Source organism: Motacilla alba, chromosome 3 (genome assembly GCF_015832195.1).
Source record: "Motacilla alba alba isolate MOTALB_02 chromosome 3, Motacilla_alba_V1.0_pri, whole genome shotgun sequence".
In the NCBI taxonomy this organism is placed as follows: Eukaryota; Metazoa; Chordata; class Aves; order Passeriformes; family Motacillidae; genus Motacilla; species Motacilla alba.
Genome location: NC_052018.1, coordinates 77,273,617 through 77,292,612, shown reverse-complemented (window position 1 = coordinate 77,292,612; position 18,996 = coordinate 77,273,617). Strand labels below are relative to the sequence as shown.

The 18,996-nt window shown below is 49.1% G+C and overlaps 2 protein-coding genes across 10 annotated transcripts in view; one reads left to right on the top strand and one right to left on the bottom strand.

Moving 5' to 3' along the window:
• Window positions 1-9,189, bottom strand: part of XPO5 (exportin 5) — a 29,409-nt gene extending 20,220 nt beyond the window's left edge. For 2 of the 4 annotated variants that reach the window (XM_038133440.1, XM_038133441.1), the window contains exons 1-13: window positions 9,054-9,189; window positions 8,666-8,787; window positions 7,965-8,037; window positions 7,274-7,411; window positions 6,782-6,964; window positions 5,723-5,764; window positions 4,853-4,879; window positions 4,373-4,558; window positions 3,607-3,683; window positions 3,071-3,170; window positions 1,580-1,663; window positions 1,049-1,174; window positions 728-818 (exon numbers count right to left, since the gene is read on the bottom strand). In XM_038133440.1, the coding sequence (XP_037989368.1) occupies window positions 728-818; window positions 1,049-1,174; window positions 1,580-1,663; window positions 3,071-3,170; window positions 3,607-3,683; window positions 4,373-4,558; window positions 4,853-4,879; window positions 5,723-5,764; window positions 6,782-6,964; window positions 7,274-7,411; window positions 7,965-8,037; window positions 8,666-8,787; window positions 9,054-9,158 (1,354 nt within the window). In that variant the 5' untranslated portion in view covers window positions 9,159-9,189. The remainder of the gene's footprint in view (window positions 1-727; window positions 819-1,048; window positions 1,175-1,579; window positions 1,664-3,070; window positions 3,171-3,606; window positions 3,684-4,372; window positions 4,559-4,852; window positions 4,880-5,722; window positions 5,765-6,781; window positions 6,965-7,273; window positions 7,412-7,964; window positions 8,038-8,665; window positions 8,788-9,053) is intronic. The other 2 variants (XM_038133443.1, XM_038133442.1) reach the window with 1 other exon arrangement.
• A 22-nt stretch (window positions 9,190-9,211) lies between these two features.
• On the top strand, window positions 9,212-18,825 carry POLH (DNA polymerase eta). 6 transcript variants are annotated; one of them, XM_038133447.1, is made up of 11 exons: window positions 9,212-9,358; window positions 9,526-9,606; window positions 9,701-9,835; window positions 9,925-10,166; window positions 10,431-10,600; window positions 13,835-13,938; window positions 14,693-14,812; window positions 15,416-15,539; window positions 16,214-16,279; window positions 16,940-17,103; window positions 17,878-18,825. In XM_038133447.1, exons 1-11 carry the CDS (start codon window positions 9,234-9,236, stop codon window positions 18,743-18,745), a joined length of 2,199 nt encoding a protein of 732 aa, XP_037989375.1. In that variant the 5' UTR covers window positions 9,212-9,233; the 3' UTR covers window positions 18,746-18,825. The 6 variants fall into 6 exon arrangements, with proteins under 6 accessions (XP_037989375.1, XP_037989374.1, XP_037989373.1 ...); XM_038133449.1 differs by lacking the exon at window positions 9,212-9,358 and adding an exon at window positions 9,375-9,416; XM_038133450.1 differs by lacking the exon at window positions 9,212-9,358 and adding an exon at window positions 9,390-9,416 and having other exon boundaries at window positions 9,526-9,602.
• The last annotated feature ends 171 nt before the right edge of the window (window positions 18,826-18,996 follow it).

Here is an 18,996-nt window from a genome sequence, read left to right as displayed (position 1 = left end):
TATTTCAGATTCTGGCTTTGTATATTTACCTATCTTATAGTTTCTATCCAAAAGGATTTCTTACAATAAGTGAAACTATCTAGTAAGCAATAAAAATGCAACACTTAAAATCTTTAGACATACATGTAAAATGTAAAAATTTATGTAATTTATTCAATGTATCCTGCCACCCACCAAGTTAGTACCAAATTACATCAGCCAGTGAGAACTAACTTCAGTTTTGGGAAGAAAAATACAAGATGAAAGAAAAAGTACAATCATTAATATCTGGTGCTGGTTTAAGATCCTTATTAAATTAGGCTATTTTAATTGCTCAACTCTAGCTATTGGTACTAAACCAGAAGCTTCCTACCAGGACCAAGACAGATTTTCTATCTGGAATGACATCTAAAGTATTTTGTAAGCTGCCTTCCTCTCCTAACCTGAGCATGACTTGAGGCTGTTTGATTTCCTCCTCTAGGTGACCAAAAGACACATTTGCTTTGACACCAGAATCCTATTAGGCCATCTATCTAACCAGCCAGCAAAACAACAGCAAATACTAAAATTAAACACATGAGTTGCCCCAGGAAAATCCTAACTTAATTTACTCCAAGATCCAGACTTAAAAAGTTGAGAAACAAATGGAAGCTGCCAAGCCAATTTGGTAAGTTCCAAGCTCAGCCAGTGACTAAAAGCAGGAAGAAAGGACAGACAACAGAATGTACAAAGGGTCATGGCAACTTACAGTTGAAGAAGGCATTGAAGTCCTCATCACTGTCAAAATCAAAACGGGAGTATTCACAGCTGGGGCTGTCTGCTTTGGAAGGAAAGCCCACCTGGAGACAAAGTGGAAAAGGTCAGGAAGAAGGAGAAGTCAACCATCACAGCTAACACCAGCTTCAAGGAGATGAAGGCTGGAGGCAAGGAGCAAAATAAAACTTGCTGTGCTCAGCAGCCTGGAGATCATGTTTGCCCATGACACAACAAAAATGTAGTATCTTCCCCTATGACCCCCAGGCCACGTTCACCAGGCACCTTCTCCAAACCAACTGTGATTTCCACATACCTTCACCAGGTTGGTCATAGATGCACGGAGATACTTGGGAACAACAGCCAGCAACAAAGGGTCACGAGACAGAACTTCATGCCGAAAGAGGGCTCCCCATGTGATCTGGGTGGAAGAGCGCAGAAACTGGGGGAAGAAGAGAGGAAAGAGAGAAGCAGAGCAGGATTTCAGGGCTGAAATTTCCACTGCTAACATTAAGTGTTGCTATCAGAAAGCAACAGCAAATTATACTGACTATTAAGTTGAGGCCAAGGCACATTGAAGGCACACCGCAAATTCCCAGAAAGGCAAAAATCTCTAATACTAGGGCTGGTTGCAAATTCTGCATTTTCTACCCAGTTCTCTGTGTCAGGAACTGCTCCTGATGGTGTGGTAATGGAGTAGAAAACACTCTGCCTTCCAGGCCTTCAGCTGAAATGGAGAGCCTAGAGAGCAGGATTTAGCAGCTGAAGTTCTGTAGTTTTCTACAGGCTAGCTCGATTATGCATTGACACACGCAGACACACATGAGATTTTCACCCCTTTACATACCTGGCTGGGATGGGTTGTGAAGGCTAAAAATGACTCGAGGTATTTTCCAAAGTTGGCTGGCGTTTCCACATTACAATCTGAGCCCTATGAGGAACATGAAGTATTTCAGACAAAATACTAACTTTATGGCAGGCTGGGCTCACAAATGGTATGTTTCAGGGTAAAGCAGGAGCACTACATCCAAGGCCATAGACTGTAAAGGAGCAGAGACAGAAACACTGAACAACTGATTTTTTTTTCTGAAACCAGTATAGCCCAAGGAACATCAAGTTCTGTTGACCAGCCTGGAGGTGCTGGAGACACCACCACCCTCACTCAAGAGTAACGGGTGACTTCTTACATAGTGGAGCTCCATTAAAACCAAATTTACAATCAATGCTGCTGCCATGAGTCACAATTTCACTCCTACTGGGTCAAACCCACACAGCAGTACCAAAGTAGTACAATTCAAACCAAAGAATTTCACAGGAAAATACACCCAGATAATTTCACTCAATTGCTCCAAATTTTCTCCATTTTGTTTTTTTAACATATGGGTATCCATGACCATAACTTTCTTGGAAGTTTGTCAGGAAATTAAGTTTTGCCCGGAGCCATAAACTCAAGGTTTTGCTTCTCAGAAATTATAACATGATCTGATGCCCTCAAGATCCCTGAAATTGTACAGCTCAGTGCTGCCTCTCCCAAGTGCATCTGAATCAGCAAGCTCCATCTCATTACTACATTATAAATTAACAGCTCCTACTGCCTAACAGTAAGTGGAGCCACTGCAAGCAGTAACGCACTCTGCATGCTGTCCATTCTTTTTAGGGATGAATTCTCAAAGGTTGTTTTTGGTTTTTTATTTCCCTCCCCATGAGACTTTACTTTGCTCTATTGCTTTTACAGGCTGGTTGCTTCAATCTCCCCACAAACAGCATCTCTCAACAAGCCTGCCCTCTTCATTGTAGAAGCACTCGGCTGAATAGAGGGAGTGGGAATTCAGCACCAGCATGGCATGAACAGTATCAATTTGCATCTTCATCCCAACATTGACACAAAGCATTAGAAAGATGAACAGCAGAAACAAAACCCATTTCTTCCTTCAGCTTCAGAGTGTCTTGGTACAAGAACAGACAGGTATACTCTCTGAGTTATTTTTATTGGGAAATTTAAAAGGCTTCCAATAGAAGAGTAATTTCCTGGACTAGATTTTTCTGTAGCAGTAGTCAGCTAAAAACCTGACCAATTTTCACTGAAGCTCAGCATTTTACAGAGGTTATGGGAAATGGTTCCTGATGACAGCAAAGCCCTGGCATCAGTCAGGGTCCCTCCAGTCTTCATTCCCATGACTTGGCAAGATACAGTTAACCTACTTAGAAGCAAAGCCATTTCTGCCTTTTGGAAATGCATGGAGAGAACCCTGCTCCTACCTTAGATCAGGGTTGCCTCAAGCCCCAGCCCTAACAACTAGCCCTGCCAGGGGTGCTGCTGGTATTAATAAAGACTTACTAGCAACGCACATAGCTGGCTGCCCAATGCGCACAAAACTTGGCAAAGCCTCTTCAAGAAAACGTAGTGCTTCTCCACCAGGCCTTCTCCATCTGCTGTCCTGGGAATGAGGGAAGCGGGGAAAAACAGGATCACAGTTACTCATGCTGTAGGTGACAGGCACACTGCTGTCTATCTTGTAGACAGAAAGAGAACTAGAGCAATTTGATTTTATCACAGTGGGATTTTCTTTGCTATTATCAAGAAGTACTGCTTTATTGGCATCTAAAACCTCTGAAATTGCTTATTTCAAAGAGTCCCTCCTCTGGATCAGCTTCAAACTAAAACAAAGTCAGGGAGCTGTGATATTTACACCTCTTCGTCTTTCAATTATGGGTTTTGAAAAAAAAAAAGCCCTGGTTTTCCAAAAGAAATGGTGGTTTTGTTATTTCCTATCCAGTCCCTGCTTCCTTTGCTTAAGCAGCAGTATCTTTTGCACCTACGAAGCCATTTGTATGCAGTATTGTATGAAATGACAGCAGCACCAGGGTACTCACTGGGCAGCAGAGAGGATGCAGTGCATGGCAACATCTCCAAACAAGACCATCAGAGGCTTCCGATCCTCCAGCTTACCCTACACACAAAACACACCACATGCTTCAATTAGAACACAACCATTAATTCCCATATTCTACATAAATATTTATTTCCATCTGCAAGCAAAATTAGGAGAGTCACAATTTTCTTTCCATCTAGGGAGGGGCTAACAGTCCACATATGATTTAAGTAAAAACTTGCCAAAATTCCAAGGCATCTGATCTAAGAAAATGTCTACAAGCAATCTCACCACTTTAAATGGCAAAACTGACCCTGAGACATCATCTTTTTTTCACAGAAGACTGGCTAGGTATTTACAGGCAGCTGATAAACACTCAGCCTTGATATTCAGCTGCTTGTGAATGAAAGGGTCAAAATAATCTGTTTAGATCCTGCTGTCATTTCTCTGAGCTGCCAGGTGACACAGCTGATGACACTATTTTCCACTTCATAGCTGTAGGAAGTGCGGGGTAAAAGGTCAGTGAAGACCTCCAAGTTCAAACTGCAAGGAGAAGTGAGCATAGAATTTGGAGAGGGTTGTAAGGGTTGCTTTGAGTACAGTGCTGGCATGACATTCACACCAAATATCATTAACAGAATCAGCTAAATTTGAATTTTGATTGTCAGATAAAAGGGCAAAGATGGAATTGCTCAGTCTGAAGAATTATATAGGAGAACAAGAGAAAAACAAAAGGGAGCCAGAACAGCCAGAGAGGAAGAACTCACTTTCCTGCTGACAGCAATCAGGAGACACTCTGCTGCTCCAACTTGGAGTTCAGGCTCATTTAGGAGCAGACACAACATCTCCAAGAGCTTGCAGTTGTCTGCTGTAATATGGCTTAGGGCTACCCAGTCAATGTAGCCAGCCAAAGTGTTGAGTGCTGCTATCCCCACACGACAGTTTGCCTGGGCCTGTGAACAGAGAGGAGGCACAAGGTCAGAGCCAGAGGAAAACAGCAATTCCATCTAAAGCCACCCACTCCCTGAAATAACAGTACCAAGAACCCCCCTGAGAAAGTGAGAGATTTGAACCCTTCTGCTGCCACTCCTCACTTGTCTCTTCTCAAGGGGCTTGTATGAAGAGTGAACAAATCCATCTGCATGAAACTGCAGGCAACAGACTCAAAAGCCTGGGAAAAGCCTAGTTCTAAGTAGCCTTAATCTTAAGAATTACTAATGAGCTAACTCTTACATAGCTCCACTCACCTTTGGTTCCTGAGCCAAATCAGTTTTCTGAAAAAGAAAATGAGAGAGGGTAAGTAACAGCTACAGCACACACTTCCCCCCAGCCACGGCTGTACAGGCTTAGCCTCAAGGACACAGCCAAAAAAGAGGCTGCATCACAGTCTCCCACTCAGGACATTGCTGCAGCCAACAGTCACCTCTGCAGCCACCAGCTAGGTAAGATAAGAGGACTCTGAATTGCCAAGTTAAGCCACAATTCCCTTCTCATCCAAAAGGTAACAGTCCAGTCAGCAGGTACCAGGGAGACACAAGAGACAAGAAGGAAAGGCATTTTGGTACTTCCTGGAGGCTCCCAGGAAAGAAACTTCTGACCTTTCAAGAGCATCTTATACCCAAAAGCCAGACTCTGGAAAGATGCTGGTGGCTGTTAAGATTCAGGCCTGAAAAGGTGTTTTGTCCATAGTCAGAAAGGCAGCTGAAGAGAGCTGGAGCAGCAACTTACAGCCCAACTCTGAAGCCTAGGACACTTAACAGCAACAATGCACTGCCTGCATCATCTTTTCGCCTAATGCAAACAAGTCTCTCAGATACTCAGGTTTGATTTGTTTCTCAGTTGCAAAGACACCACAAGCACTTCTTTCTACTGAAAGCTTTTGGTTTGGACTATTCACTGCAGTCATTTTTTTAAGTTAATCAGCTTGAGTCCTAAACGCCTCATATCTGACCCACCTTATAAACATGTTTATCTATTAATCCATCATACTTATAAGCACTGCACACTATTATGGGCTTGAGGACCTGTCCATCATCTCCCCCAGTCTGTGTGCAGACAGGTGAACACCCAACCCTCAGAAACGACCCTGTGCACGAACAGCCCAAAGATCTGCTAACCTGTGGAGTGGTGAGGACTTCTTGTTCCTGGGGTGCTCCAACCTTGCCAATCAGAAAGATTCCACCGTTAGCGGAAGCAGCCACACTTCAGAGCCTCAAGCATTGCAATGCAAACCTTGCCTGGAAATGCATTTCAACCAGACTACGAAACACACAAGGGTCACCCTCCCATTACCCTGAACTGCACAGAAAACTGGCTGCTCTACAGGGTGGGGGGTTGCTCAGCCTGACAGTGCATCAGGAAGGTGTACAGAAGGCAGGTAGAAAGAGGGTTTTTCATTGCTTCCCAGTTTCACATTTAGTATAACTCTAGATTTTAATTAACGGGGAAAAATCTAAGATATGACTAAGCAACTAGTTTCTAGTTTGGTTTCTTGACTGTGCTTCACTTTCAAATCCACTTTCTTTTCACAGGAATAGATGGGGGTAGAGACTCCCCTTCATCATCCATTGTGACTGACCTGCACATCTCTGATTCTAGGTAAGAATTCAGGAACGAAGTCTGTTTACACAAAAATAGAAAGAGCATTCTTCACTGCAACTTTGCAAAAAAAAGGGCTTCCTGACTTGAGCTCTTGGAGAAAAAGACCAGAGGCCCAGAAACATGTTGACACATCAGAAACTCATGCATTTCGGTGCATCACCTCAAATGTAGCACTGCAGCATGAGAGAGCAGACACGATTCCCGGATGGCATCTCTTAATCACTGTGTTACATAAACCACCCAAAATTACCTGTTTCTGACACAACCACACCTTCATTTTGCTAAGCTGTACACATCTAGTGCCAGCACACATTCCAACAGCATGGATGAAGCATGCATCCACTCAAGCCTTTTACACTAGCAAAATCGAAGTATCAACACTAACACTATCAGCCCTGTGTGTTCACACAAGCTCTCCGACCAGCACCAGTTTCCCAGGCCACAGCAGATCCCTACCTCAGAGTGGCAGCAACAGATTTCAGTTTCTGCACTCGCTTCCCCAACAATTTGCAGGCTGCATCCCAATTCCTAAATGCCTCCAGCACAAACTAAACCCAAGGGAAGGAGACTCTTACCATGAGTCTGTACTTGTTGACGTTCTGCTGCAGGGCAGTTAGTAGGAAGCTGAAGATCTTTTCCATGTTCTGGGTGAGGGTTTGCTGGATATCTCGTCGCCGCTGGGTAGGCAGAGTTTGAAAAGTCACCACATCCTCTGCCAAACGTAGGAGGATGAACATCACCAGTTCTGTCTGAGTTTCCTGATGTCCCAAAGTGAAATACACTCCATCAGCACAGTCCAAACATTAAAATCTCTAGAGACTAGCTCAAAGATGTGGAGAGAAGGCAAGCATGCATGAAGACATAGGTCTCATGTTGAGAAAGTAAAGCAGCAGAATGGCGCTCTCTCTGCTAGTCATCTCAAGATAGCTTAATTTTACAGGGATTTTTGAGTCCATCACCAACCTGTCTCACTTGACCATGAGTAAGTTAGATTTTTCTCAGGATGATGGAAGACTGAACCCCACACTAAGAGCAAGCAAAAAAGACCAGACAGCTGTGTTTCATACCCCTTGCTTGGAAAGGGTATCCAGCTCCTTCAGCATGTCAGGCCAGTGCTGAGGCCATTCCCGCTTGATCATCTCCACCACAATGCGAGACAGCACATCCTTAATGTGACTTTCCTCCTCCAGGATACTTTGAGTTCCCTGTGACAGAAAGGGGACAGTTACACAAAACAGCAAGCATCAGGCATTTATAACTGTGACCTGGGAAACAGTGTTTGCAAACATTCTAAACCACAGAAACGAAAACCAAAACAAAACACAACATTGGGCAGCTCTTCATGGCAGCTACCTTAGAAGACACTCCTATACTCCCAAGCATCCATAGCTAATAAACTCTGGGAACCAGATGGATTCTTCTCAAAAGAATGTCACTTGGTCACGAGAGCAATCACAACAACAGAGAAAACACAACTAAGATAATGGCTTTAGTATTTTTGCAAAGGATAAGAACATTTGCTGTTACTGAATTTCATCCTAAGAAAAGAAAAAGTACCTTACATATGTTATACAAGCCTCACAGCTTCCTGCCATGTGAGGTAACATGGCTATTCACCTGACAAGACAGAGAAAAGCACTGAAACAAGGAGAGATGCAGAGTGAAAAAGCAATTAAATGAAAAACTGAATTCAGATCCTCTGTGCTAATTAACTTTTGCTCTCCTATTTCAGAACAGCCTGGGGCAGCAGGTACTTACACTGGATATGAGGCCCATAACATTGTTCTTTAGATAAACTTTTTCTAAGCGAGGCATATTGTTCCAGCGGTATCTGTTAAAAACAAACAAACAAAAAAGAAACCAAGTCAAAACACGTGTAACCATATCTGGCTTGATTCTCAAGGAACCATTGCTTCTTTACCTAAACTAGAGACACTACCAGCTCCCTGCCTCTGCAAGCACCCAATCCCTTAATAAAAGGGCTGAGTTAAAACTGCTGCTGGCAAATGGGCATGCCCCACCGAGGTCAACAGACAGCAGAAGCAGCAGCAAAAGCACAAAGCATCAGGTCTGTAGAGGCGGCAGAGAAAGGAATCTCAGAACTGAACTAATACAAAGCCTCTTTGTTAGCAGGAGGCCAATGACAGACCTCTGTAAAGACCTACTTGTAACCCAGTGTGCTTGTTTTCATCTTTTCATGTTAACGTGCCTTACAGCTCAGTGAATTCACCTTCCCAACCTGCCTGAAAGCAATTCTCTCCTCTCTTTCTTTTACAGAATAAGAAAAAAATCCAGAGCAGGACTGCAACTGTCCTCTGCTGCAGAACAAACTCCCTGCGTCCTGAAAGTGCCTCCCGGGGCTGGGAGGTGCCGGAATGGGCACAGATCCCACGCCAGAGCTGGGTGGCGGCAGGCTGGGACCCTTCCCAGGCTTGGCGGCACAGGACGAGCTGACTTACTTGACCACATGCTCCAGAATCTGCAGGCCGAAGTGTCGGACGATGGCCGTCTGTGTCTTCTCCGCCAGCTTCAGCCCGCAGGGCACGCAGATGGGGCACTTCTCCTTGAACTCCTCGCAGAACTAGAGGAGGGAGGCCGGGACGCGGACACGCAGTTACTCACCGGGCAGGAGGTGGAAGCCCCATCCCTGGCGGAGCACGCCGGGGCACACGCGGCCGCCCGACCCCCGCCGCCTGCTGACGGCTCCGGGCACTCCATGGGACGCCCGGGACCGGCCCGCCAGGCTCTCGCCCGCCCCGGGGCCGTGCGGACGGGGCGCCCGCGTGGCTGGAGCCCGGCGCCCGCCCTCCCTCCCTCTCTCCCCGGCCGGGCCGTACCGTACCGTACCTTGAGGGCCTCCAGGCGGTACCGCTGCGTGGACGCCGGGTCCATGATGACGGTCACGGCCTTCACCAGCTGCTCGCAGAGGCCGCTCACCTGCTCGGCGGACATGGCGGAGGCGGCGGGCGCGCGCCACCGGCCACCCACGGGAGGGACGAGCGGGGCGGCCGGGACGCAGCTCCGCGCATGCGCCTTGGGGGGGCACGGGGACAGACGAAGAACGCGGGCGCCGCGCACCGTCGCGGCGGGGACACGCGCACGCCCCACCGCACCCTGGAGAACTACGACTCCCGGCGTGCCCCAGGAGGAAAGTACGGGTGCCGCAGAGCGGTGGGCCGAGGCGGGGCTCTCCGCCTCACCGAGCGGGCGGTTATTCAATCATTCCCTCAGTTGGGCGGGAGCCGGTGGCGGCGGCGGGATGTCTCGGGGCCGGGAGCGCGTGGTGGCCCTGGTAGACATGGACTGCTTCTTCATGCAGGTGGAGCAGCGGCTCGACCCGCAGCTGCGCGGCCGCCCTTGCGCCGTGGTGCAGTACACCGAGTGGCAGGGCGGCGGGTAGGTAGGCGAGCCGGCTTGGCGACCCCGGCTCCTCGTCCCACCCCGCTCCCCGCGGGGCCGGGCCCGCCCTGCACTTCACCTCCGTGTCTCGGCAGGATCATCGCGGTGAGCTACGAGGCGCGCGCCTTCGGCGTGTCCCGCGGGATGTGGGCGTCGGAGGCGCGGGCTCTGTGCCCCGAGCTGGCGCTGGCCCGGGTGCCGCAGGCGCGGGGCAAGGCCGACCTCACACGGTGAGAGCGGGGGCCGGGGGTGGCGGCGGCGGCGCGGGCCTCCCCGGTGGCGCGGGGCGGCGGCTGAGCGCGTGTCCGCCGGCCGGCAGGTACCGGGAGGCCAGCGCGGAGGTGATGCGGGTGCTGTCGCGCTTCGCCGCCATCGAGCGCGCGAGCATCGACGAGGCGTACCTGGACCTGACGGGCAGCGCGCGCCACCGGCTGCGCGAGCTGCGCGGGCGCCCCCTGCCGGCCGCGCTGCTGCCCAGCACCTTCGTGCAGGGACTGCCCGCGGAGCCCGGCCCCGATCCCGGCGGGAAGGACGCGCACCGAGCTGATCCCGGCGGGAAGGGTACGCACCGACCCCCGCCCCCCGGGAAGCGCCCACTCCGCCTGCTTTGACTCCCCCGAATCGAGAGCGTGGTAAATGGGGTCTGCGTTTTCCGCAGCGAATGGCTTTTAAAGTGCCTCTTCTCCTCCCTGTGGCTGGAACGGGCTTACGGAAGCCTGCGGCTACTGGCTACTGGCTGGGACCGGCTGCTGCGGGTCCCTTTGCTGGGCTCAGCAAGAAGTGCCATATCGCGTCCCCTTGATCCCTTTTGTGTCCCTTTTCTAGAGGAGCTGCGGCAACGTGGTTTGGACGAGTGGCTGGCGTCGCTGTCTTTCGATAACCCAGATTGTCCTGACCTGCAGCTGACCATGGGCGCAGTAATTGTGGAAGAAATTAGGGTGGCAGTGGAAGAAGCTACCGGATTCAGGTGTTCAGCTGGCATCTCGCACAACAAGGTACGTGCATAACACGTCAGCCTGCTTTCTTCTGGGTTGCAGAGTCAGAACACGCTATAGATGCTCTCCTATACTTACAAGTCTCCTGTAGAAGACCAACCAAGTTGGGAATGCAACCATATGTGATCACACCTTCAGAGAAATTATAAGACATCTGGGAACAGGAGGAGTTGCTTCCCTAGAGCTGTGGCCTGGGCAGTCAGCAATCCACTCATTTATTGCCTGGATTCCTGGTGTACCCTAATGAGTGAGCTCACTAGGAACAAAAGGGATTCAAGTCCTCCAGAAGTGGAGGACAGAAAAAAGAGAAGCATAAAGCAGGTAATCTTCACCTTGAGTTTCAGGCAACAGTCATTGTAGCCAGTTTTACTGACATAAATTCCCAGATCCTCAGCGGCAGAAGAGCACCAGATTGGGGCACTGAGGTGAGCTGGGTTGCTTTTCCTCTTTCTGGTGAGTCAGTGTTTACCCTGCTGGCCATGGGGTTTTGGGTGATGCTCAGCCAGCTGCCGAGAGCAGCCACGGGAGCTCTTGGTGCATGACAGCAGCTGCAGAAACAAACGGACTTTGATGCTGCAGCTACAGAGGATTTCCTGCTGGGTGAAATGCAGGCTGGTTTGCTGAGACATCCCTTTTGCTCTGCAGAAGAGGGGCTTATTTATACAGTAATGACTTTATAAAGGCAAGCTATGACACTTAAAAAAAAAAAAAAGAAAATGAGGACTAAATGGATGCTTTGGAGTTCAAGGAAGATATATTTCATTGACTGCTGCAGAAACAGCTGGTACTACTGCCAGCTGTACACAGGGATTGGAACTGGTTCTGCACTGACTTAGTCTGAAACTAGCAGAGACTTTGAGGCAGAAATGAGCTAGCTGAGGAACGTCACTGGTGTAGAAATTTATAGTGGGAGGTATGTTCAATTTGCCTTTTTGCTTTCTTTAGTCAAGAATAACAGAGAACTTCCCTGATATTCCTAGCAGCTTCTCACTGCTTCCATTTTCTATGCCAGCTTTTTTTTTTTTATTATTTTTTTAAGAGTAAGGACATTGTGATGTACTGTGCTATCCTTGAAGAGCTGTGTATCTGTAGCAGCAAGCACAGTGCAGAGATCACCACAGCATATTTGTGACTGTGCAGAACCCTGTGCTGTGCTTCCACAGCCAGCTCACCTCGACGGGTACAAACCTTTTCTGCAGAACAAAAGAGGTGCTCTCAGTAAACCAGCCCGCCTTCCTCCCAGCAGGAAACCCTCTGCAGCTACAGCATCAAAGTCATCAAAGTCCGTTTGTTTCTGCAGCTGCTGTCATGCACCAAGAGCTGCTGTGGCTGCTCTTGGCAGCTGGCTGAGCATCACCCAAATCCCCACGGCCAGCAGGGTAAACACTGACTCACCAGAAAGAGGAAAAGCAACCCAGCTCACCTCAGTGCCCCAATCTGGTGTTCTTCTGCCGCTGAGGATCTGGGAATTTGTGTCAGTAAAAACCATTCTCAGGCTACAGTGACTGTTGCCTGAAACTCAAGGTGAAGATTATCTGCTTTATGCTTGTGTTTTTTCTACAGAAAACTCTCCCAAAAAACTGGTTTTCCCAAAGAAGTACCTTGTTAGAGTACACCAGGAACCGACATGATGAATGAGACAAAAAAATTTGGAAGCACCTGGAGGATAACAGCATGGTTTTCTCAAGAACCACTCATGCCAAATTCATTTATGTGCCCTCCTTGACAGCATAAGTGGCCAAACGTGCAAGAAAGACTACAGATGTGAGGTGCCCAACCTTAAGGTTTCTAACACACCTCACTCTGGGCTGAATAAAATGATGATGACACTGTGGCAAACAACACGGCTGAAGTTGTCTGAAGAGCATGCATGTAGCTGAAGAAAACATTACTGTTTCCCATAATGATTTTGTTCAGTGAGGTGCACTCAAATTGGGATGTTGAGAGTGGGATCTCGGGGCGATCTGTCTGAGGTCTGCTAAGAGCCACTATTCTCACTGAGGCCTGCAGAGAGGGAACAGCTGTATGATTTCAGGTGTTGCACAGATGGGGCTTAGGGCTTGGGCTGTGAAAGTTCTGAGATTAAATTAGAATTGAAAATTTTGAGCTTGAAAAAGCTTAGAATCAGTCTGAAATCACCAAACATTGCTTCTTATGCTCCTCTTATGCTCATTGACTGTTTTTGTGGTTTATAGAAAAAAAGCAACCAGCAGGATTTTGGCTAAGTCACAGTAAGTCAGGAAGTAGCCTGGAGTTGTTGTGGACAAGCAGCAGGATGAGTCAGTAATATAAGTGCTCTTGTAGAAATGCCAAATCCTGTTTCAGCACGTGCAGTTTACAGAAGGTGTCAGAAAAAGTAAATGGTTTCTCCCCATGAAGTCTCAGTGACTGGTTTCGCTTGCAGCACGTCACTTTATGAGGTGGGTAAACTTGGAAGTCTCCAGCCAGACAAGAAAAACAGTGATTGGACATCTGAAAAGGGATCTACTTTGTCTAGAAACGATTTCAAATGTATGTAAGCCTGTAAAATGGGCTGTTAATAAAGGTCATAGCTCAATGGGCAGGCAAGAAATTTTGCTTAATTACAGGATGTGTGGCAAAACACTGAAAGAGAAAGTTATTAGAGTTGTTCAGTAAAACCTCAAACACCCAGCTAAATGTAATTCAAGCTAGTCTGTGTATTTTTGACCCTGTGGTAGCTTAAGAGTGGGAAGGGAAGCTTTATATGAGAACATGCCTTCCAGGTTAGCAATTCTGCATTTTAAAGGTTTCCTTTTGCAGCACTATGCTGTTGCAGACCTCACAGAGAGAAGATTAAAATAGTGACATTGAGAAAAAGCAAGACGAACAAAAGATGAAGGAAAAAGGCATAGTGAGAGACATAGCCTGGGGGAGGACGATGGGCGTGCTGTGGGAGTTCTAGCATGCCTGCCTGATGGAAAATGATAGCAACCACAACAGATGAAAGATCTTTATCTGCCTGGAGCAGGAGTCCAGCAATGCACAGAACTAAAGCCTGGAAGCAGCTTTGCTTTCATAGTACCCAGCTAATGCATGTCAAATCCCGAGGTGGATACTGCCTAAGAGCAAGCAGTGGTGCACCCTGCGCATATTCCTAGCAGCTATTCCAAAGGCAGCTCTTAAGAGGTCATGCAGCACGAGCTGTTTGGTAGAGTCACATTAGGCAGTGCACAGTGTATAATAACTGAGTTTCCACCCTCTTCTGTGTTACAGACACTGGCAAAACTGGCCTGTGGGTTGAACAAGCCCAACCGCCAGACACTGGTGTCTGCACGATTTGTGCCGCAGCTCTTCAGCCAACTGCCCGTCAGCAGCATGTAAGTACCAGGGAGCCGCTGCTGTAGTGCAGCCCGGGGCTGCTCCTGGCCACCTCAGGACAGCAGTATGATCTCACTGAGAGCAGCCAGCAGAGGCTCTCAGCTCCACAGTAACTGCTTGTCAGTGCTCCTAACAAACAGAGGAGGCTGCTTCTAACTAGCAGCCTGTGGGTATCCTTTCCTGGGGTAAGGCTGTGCTCAGGATGTCTGCTGGGGTGCATAGGTGTAAGCCAGAAGCAACTGTGAGCAAGGAGCTCACAGCTCATAGCTGTTCCCCAGTGTGACTGACAGCTGTCCTCACAGAGAGCAGATGTGGTTTGCTTTTGAGCATCCACACTGTGCACAAGTACTTTCCTGCTGCTCCAGAGGAATGGATCCCTAATCCTGCTCTCCAGACCTGCACTGCTGCTCTCTGCTTTCTGTGTCTTGCAAGGGATGGAGAGGGATGTGTATGGGAAAGGGTCCTGTCTGTGTAGGAGGAAGGAAGCTGTATGTGAGGCATTCTTCAGAGCATGGTTTGGGATCAGATGGAACTGAGGGAGAAGCACTAAAAATGGGAGACCTAAGGAGCAGTTCCTACATCAACTCCTATGTGTCCTTTTACTGTGAGCAGAAGTGCCAGGTGTTCCTTTTGTCCTGCTAGTTCCTAGCAGCTTCTAGTTGTCCTTACCTAGGAACAGCTGCTGCAACGAGACTTGTCACAGTCTCCACATGATGCTTCATTTGTGTTTTTTTCTTTGTTTCTCTGCCGTAGCCGTAACCTGGGAGGCAAGCTTGGCACTGCCATCACAGACATCCTAGGAGTCGAGTACATCGGGGAGCTGACACAGTTCAGTGAGACTGAGCTCCAGACACATTTTGGAGACAAAACCGGGTAATGATGAACCACTCACCACAACTTGGCTCGAGACTTTATTTCAGTCACAGAACCTTGTTCTGCTGTGATTAGGAAGGTTGGAAGGCAAAACTTCAGTGACATCTTTGGGAAGCATTGATCTATCAGGCCCACAGCAGGTTTCCAGTCTTGCCTGTTCCCAGGCACCCTCCCCAGGATAATATTTTGCTTGTCAGCCAGTGCCTCAGCCTTCCTCTACAGCATCCGAGGATGGAGTCAAAGGGCTGGTTCTCTGCAGGCTGGAGGGAGGGCAGTCTTGACAGTCTCATCATAGAGGAAATTACAAGGCTAGGCTGGAGCCAGAAACACAACTTCTGGGCCCAGAACAGCGGTTGGACAGCCCTGCAGACTGGTGAACTGTTGCCACTTCAGGAGAAGAGGTGGAGGAGTTCTGCTGACAGGCAGTTGTGGCCTGAAGGAATCCTGCCTATTCAGGTTGTGACTGTAGAGTTGAAGATGAGAGACAGTCACCGCTTGCCCTGAGTTGAAAGCTGGGTTCAGCAGGAGACTGATGTGCTCCCAGTGATGCCTGCCTGTCTGTAGCTGCCCTAACCTCATGCCTTCCTTCCCTGTGGCTTTCAGGTCTTGGCTCTATGACTTGTGCAGAGGAATTGAAGAGGAACCTGTCAAAAACCGGTACCTGCCCCAGTCTATTGGCTGCAGCAAGAATTTCCCTGGGAAGTCAGCCCTGGCCACACAGAAGGCGGTAGGAGAAGCCTACATCTAGCATAAGGCTTGGCTTTCACACTAGAGAAGATAAGAATACTAAAAAAAGACTAGCTTGCAAAACTGCTGCTTTTCTGCACAATTATGCCCTGAAACTCAGACTAGAGGATCAGTGGAAGAAAGTGGTTTGAGCTCTGGAAGTCCCTGTTGACAGAAATGCATTGACTGAGCTCTGGAAGTCCCTGTTGACAGAAATGCATTGACAAACTCCTGCACAAAGAGGTCCATCCTAGTTGTAATTTCCATGAGCAAAACTGGGCCTGTGCTGTTCGAAAGTTATTCACAGTGCTAAGCTTCAAGAGCATGGTTGCTAGAAGGAAGGTAACTAGCCCAAAGAAAGAGGCAGGATGCACTTTAGCTATTAGCTGGGGAGATGTTCCCACTGAGCTGTAGGAAGATGGAAAGAGAAATCCAGGACAGGGAACCTAGATTACCTAGCAGAGTCTAGTAGTAATGCAGGGCTTGTATGGTATCTACAATGTCCTTGCCTGCAGTGTTGAATCTCAGCTGGACGGATTTCTCAAGGTCTACTACAGATATAGGGCCGTACAATAATACGTCCATTCCAGTCTGATCCCCCACCAGCATTCCCCTTGTACTGTGGTACTGCTGGGAGCAGAGGCCCAACCTGTCTGTTACCCCTGCTTTGTCCAGGTGCAGCACTGGCTCCTGCAGCTGGCCTTGGAGCTGGAGTCCAGACTGAACAAGGACAGGAGCCAGGTAAGGAGCGGGGGCACAGGGACACAAGGAGGCACATAGTGCATTTGCACCATGAGTGGTTTGCAGGAGGCTGAGGGTGGTATGTGGCAGGGGAGGAAATTGCTCACCCACAGAAGTGTGCCTGTGTGCTGAGGTGTCCCAAGAAGAGAGGTGTGCAGGATCATGGCTAGGCATGATGATTTTGCCCCAGAACACTGCAGGGTTAAGAACAGTCCTTGTCCCATGCTTTAGGATGCAGGGATCTGAAAGCCACCGCACCTTCCTTCTGCTGCACTGCTGCTCCTTTGCAAGCCCTTGGCTGACACAGGCGTGCCCGTGGGCTGTGAGAGGGAGCGCTGTGCTCCTACCGGGACTGCAGGCCAGAGTGGGAGCAATCCACCAGCTTTGGCACTGCAGGGGGGGCAGTAAAACTGTGGAGCTGCCTTTGAGGGAAAGCAAGGACTAGCTGCTTCCCATCCTGTGTGGCACAGCTGTGCAAGCACTTGTTGTGGTGTATCCCATCCCTTGGCAATCAGGCCGGGCAGGACATGTTGTCCCACGCTCGAGAGATGGCAGGGGGGTGGGGGGCTGGGCAGGGCTCCAGGCAGGGAACAGTCCCCTCGGCTGTTCCTGCCCGTTCCTGCAGGAGTCGCTGGAAGCACAGCTCTTCTCTCCCGGCAGAACCACCGCGTGGCCCGGCAGCTGATGGTGGTGATCCGCCAGCAAGGGGACACCCGCGTGTCACGCCTGTGTGCCCTGTCCCGCTATGACGCACAGAAAATGTGCAACGATGCTTTCACCCTCATCCAAACCTGCAACGTGGCTGGGGCTCACCAGGCAGCGTGGTGAGTGTGGGACAAAGTGGGTCACCTCTGTCAGGACTGGTTCTGATGTAGGGGGTACTGGATGAGCCAGAGACCTATTGGAAAGGAACTCAAGTTAATTTGAGTGGCAGGAAAAGTGATTCCCAGCACCCTCACAGTAGAGTGCAGAGACCTTTCAGCGGTAGAACAGCCTGGCCCCACATCTGGTGAGACACTTCTGTACTTGGAGTTAGGATTGCTACTGGCTGGGATTTGTCCAGCTGAAGCGAGACTGTCCTGGCCCTGCTGGGCTAAAGAAATTAGCTAAGCCTTGTTGTCCTACCCTAAGGACAAAGCTTTTTGTGAGGAAGCCGTTGGGGCAGGAAGAAAAATGAAAGTGCACAACTCCTTCAGCATTTTCTTCCTTCCTTCCTTGTGCTCTGCAGTGAAGGAAAGAAGGTCCTGTCTGTTAACTCTGACAAGGCTGCTGCTCCCTTAGCGTGCTCTCCTCTCACAGCAGCTTCAGCCTGTAGTGGACTGAAAATCCAGGCTGGCAGTTGGCTGCTCCTGCTCCAATGCCCTTACTTAAGGAATTGCTGCTTTGGAAAGAGGGGTTCCGCTTTGCCCAGAACAGCCTGCTATGTCTGTTCTGGAGGTAGCAATACTAACTTTGTCAGAGCAAACATCTGTCCCAAGCCTTGCCAGATACTGCAGTTCCCCTGTCTGTGAATGTTTTGTATTGTTTAAAGTCTTACCTCAAAAGATTTCTTGCTTTCCAGGCTGGTGTCTGAGCTGATGTTGGTCTGTCCTTTGCAGGTCTCCACCGCTGATTTCAGTGCAGCTCTCAGCAAGCAAGTTCTCGGAGCCTGTCACCCTCTCTACGGGCATTACCACCTTCCTGACGGGTGATGCCCAGCCTGATGGCACTGCGACCACCAGCCAAAACCCCACGTCTTGTGGGAGGGCCGGGGTCAAGTTCTTTAGGAGCCCGAGCAAAGAGCTTCGGCAGAAGCCAGCCAGTGCTATTGAGTCATTCTTCCAAAAGGCAGCAGAACGGCAGCTGTCACAGGCAGTGGCAGCAACCAGCTTGCCCACTGCTGCCACTGCAGAGCCAGCTGTGCCCATCTCCCCAGAGCACCAAGACAGAGCTGCTGTTGGCTTGCCTGTTGGACTTGGCTCTGTACAGTGTGACCTGGAGTCCCCTGTGAAGCAGGATCCCAGTGATGCCAGCCCTTCTTCTCTATACAAGAGGCTTTGCCGGGAGAAGTTGCCATCAGATGCTACACAAACACCCTCAACTCCACCCAGCTCCAGGACCCTTCTGAAATTACAGCCAGCTGTGGAGGGAAATGAGCAGAATTTGCCACCTTCTCCTGAGCTTACCCTGCTGCCTCCTGCCTCTCCAGGGGACCAGCAGCGCTGTGAGAAGTGTGGCCAGCTCGTGCTGGTGTGGGAGTTCCCAGAGCACATGGACTACCACTTTGCTCTGGAGCTGCAAAGCTCTTTCCTGGAGCCCAGCCCTCCCATGGCTCCAGAAGCAGCTCCCAATGCAAAGGCTGTGGCTTCCAGGTCTCCTGCCAAGGCAAAGAACAAGCCCAAGACTCCAGCAGGATCTAGTACAAAACGACCCAAAGAAGGCGTGACAAGAACTTTAGATTTTTTCTTTAAGCCCTTACCTCCTTAACTCTCAGCCACACTGGGTGTTTTTAAAGAATCAGTATTTTTAAATAATCAGTGTTTTTAAGGAACCAGTACTTTTAAATACAGTTAAAAGTTTTTATGCTGCCTGTCAGGTTTTAATGCCAAAAAGTCTAGTAAATTATCTTTACCCCAAGTCTAAAAAGAACTGGAACTCATGAATTGTGTAGATGTGGTCTGTTTAGCTGGTGGCAGCTAAGCTTGCCTGGTGCTACTAGAAGCTGCATGGTACCCTCA

Excerpts from the sequence above, each read along its gene's own strand:
- POLH (XM_038133445.1), top strand. The coding sequence starts at position 9,234 with ATGCGCCTTGGGGGGGCACGGGGACAGACGAAGAACGCGGGCGCCGCG. Across the intron at positions 14,813-15,415 it reads CATTTTGGAGACAAAACCGG|GTCTTGGCTCTATGACTTGT; the intron begins GTAATGATGAAC and ends TGTGGCTTTCAG. Across the intron at positions 15,540-16,213 it reads CCCTGGCCACACAGAAGGCG|GTGCAGCACTGGCTCCTGCA; the intron begins GTAGGAGAAGCC and ends TGCTTTGTCCAG.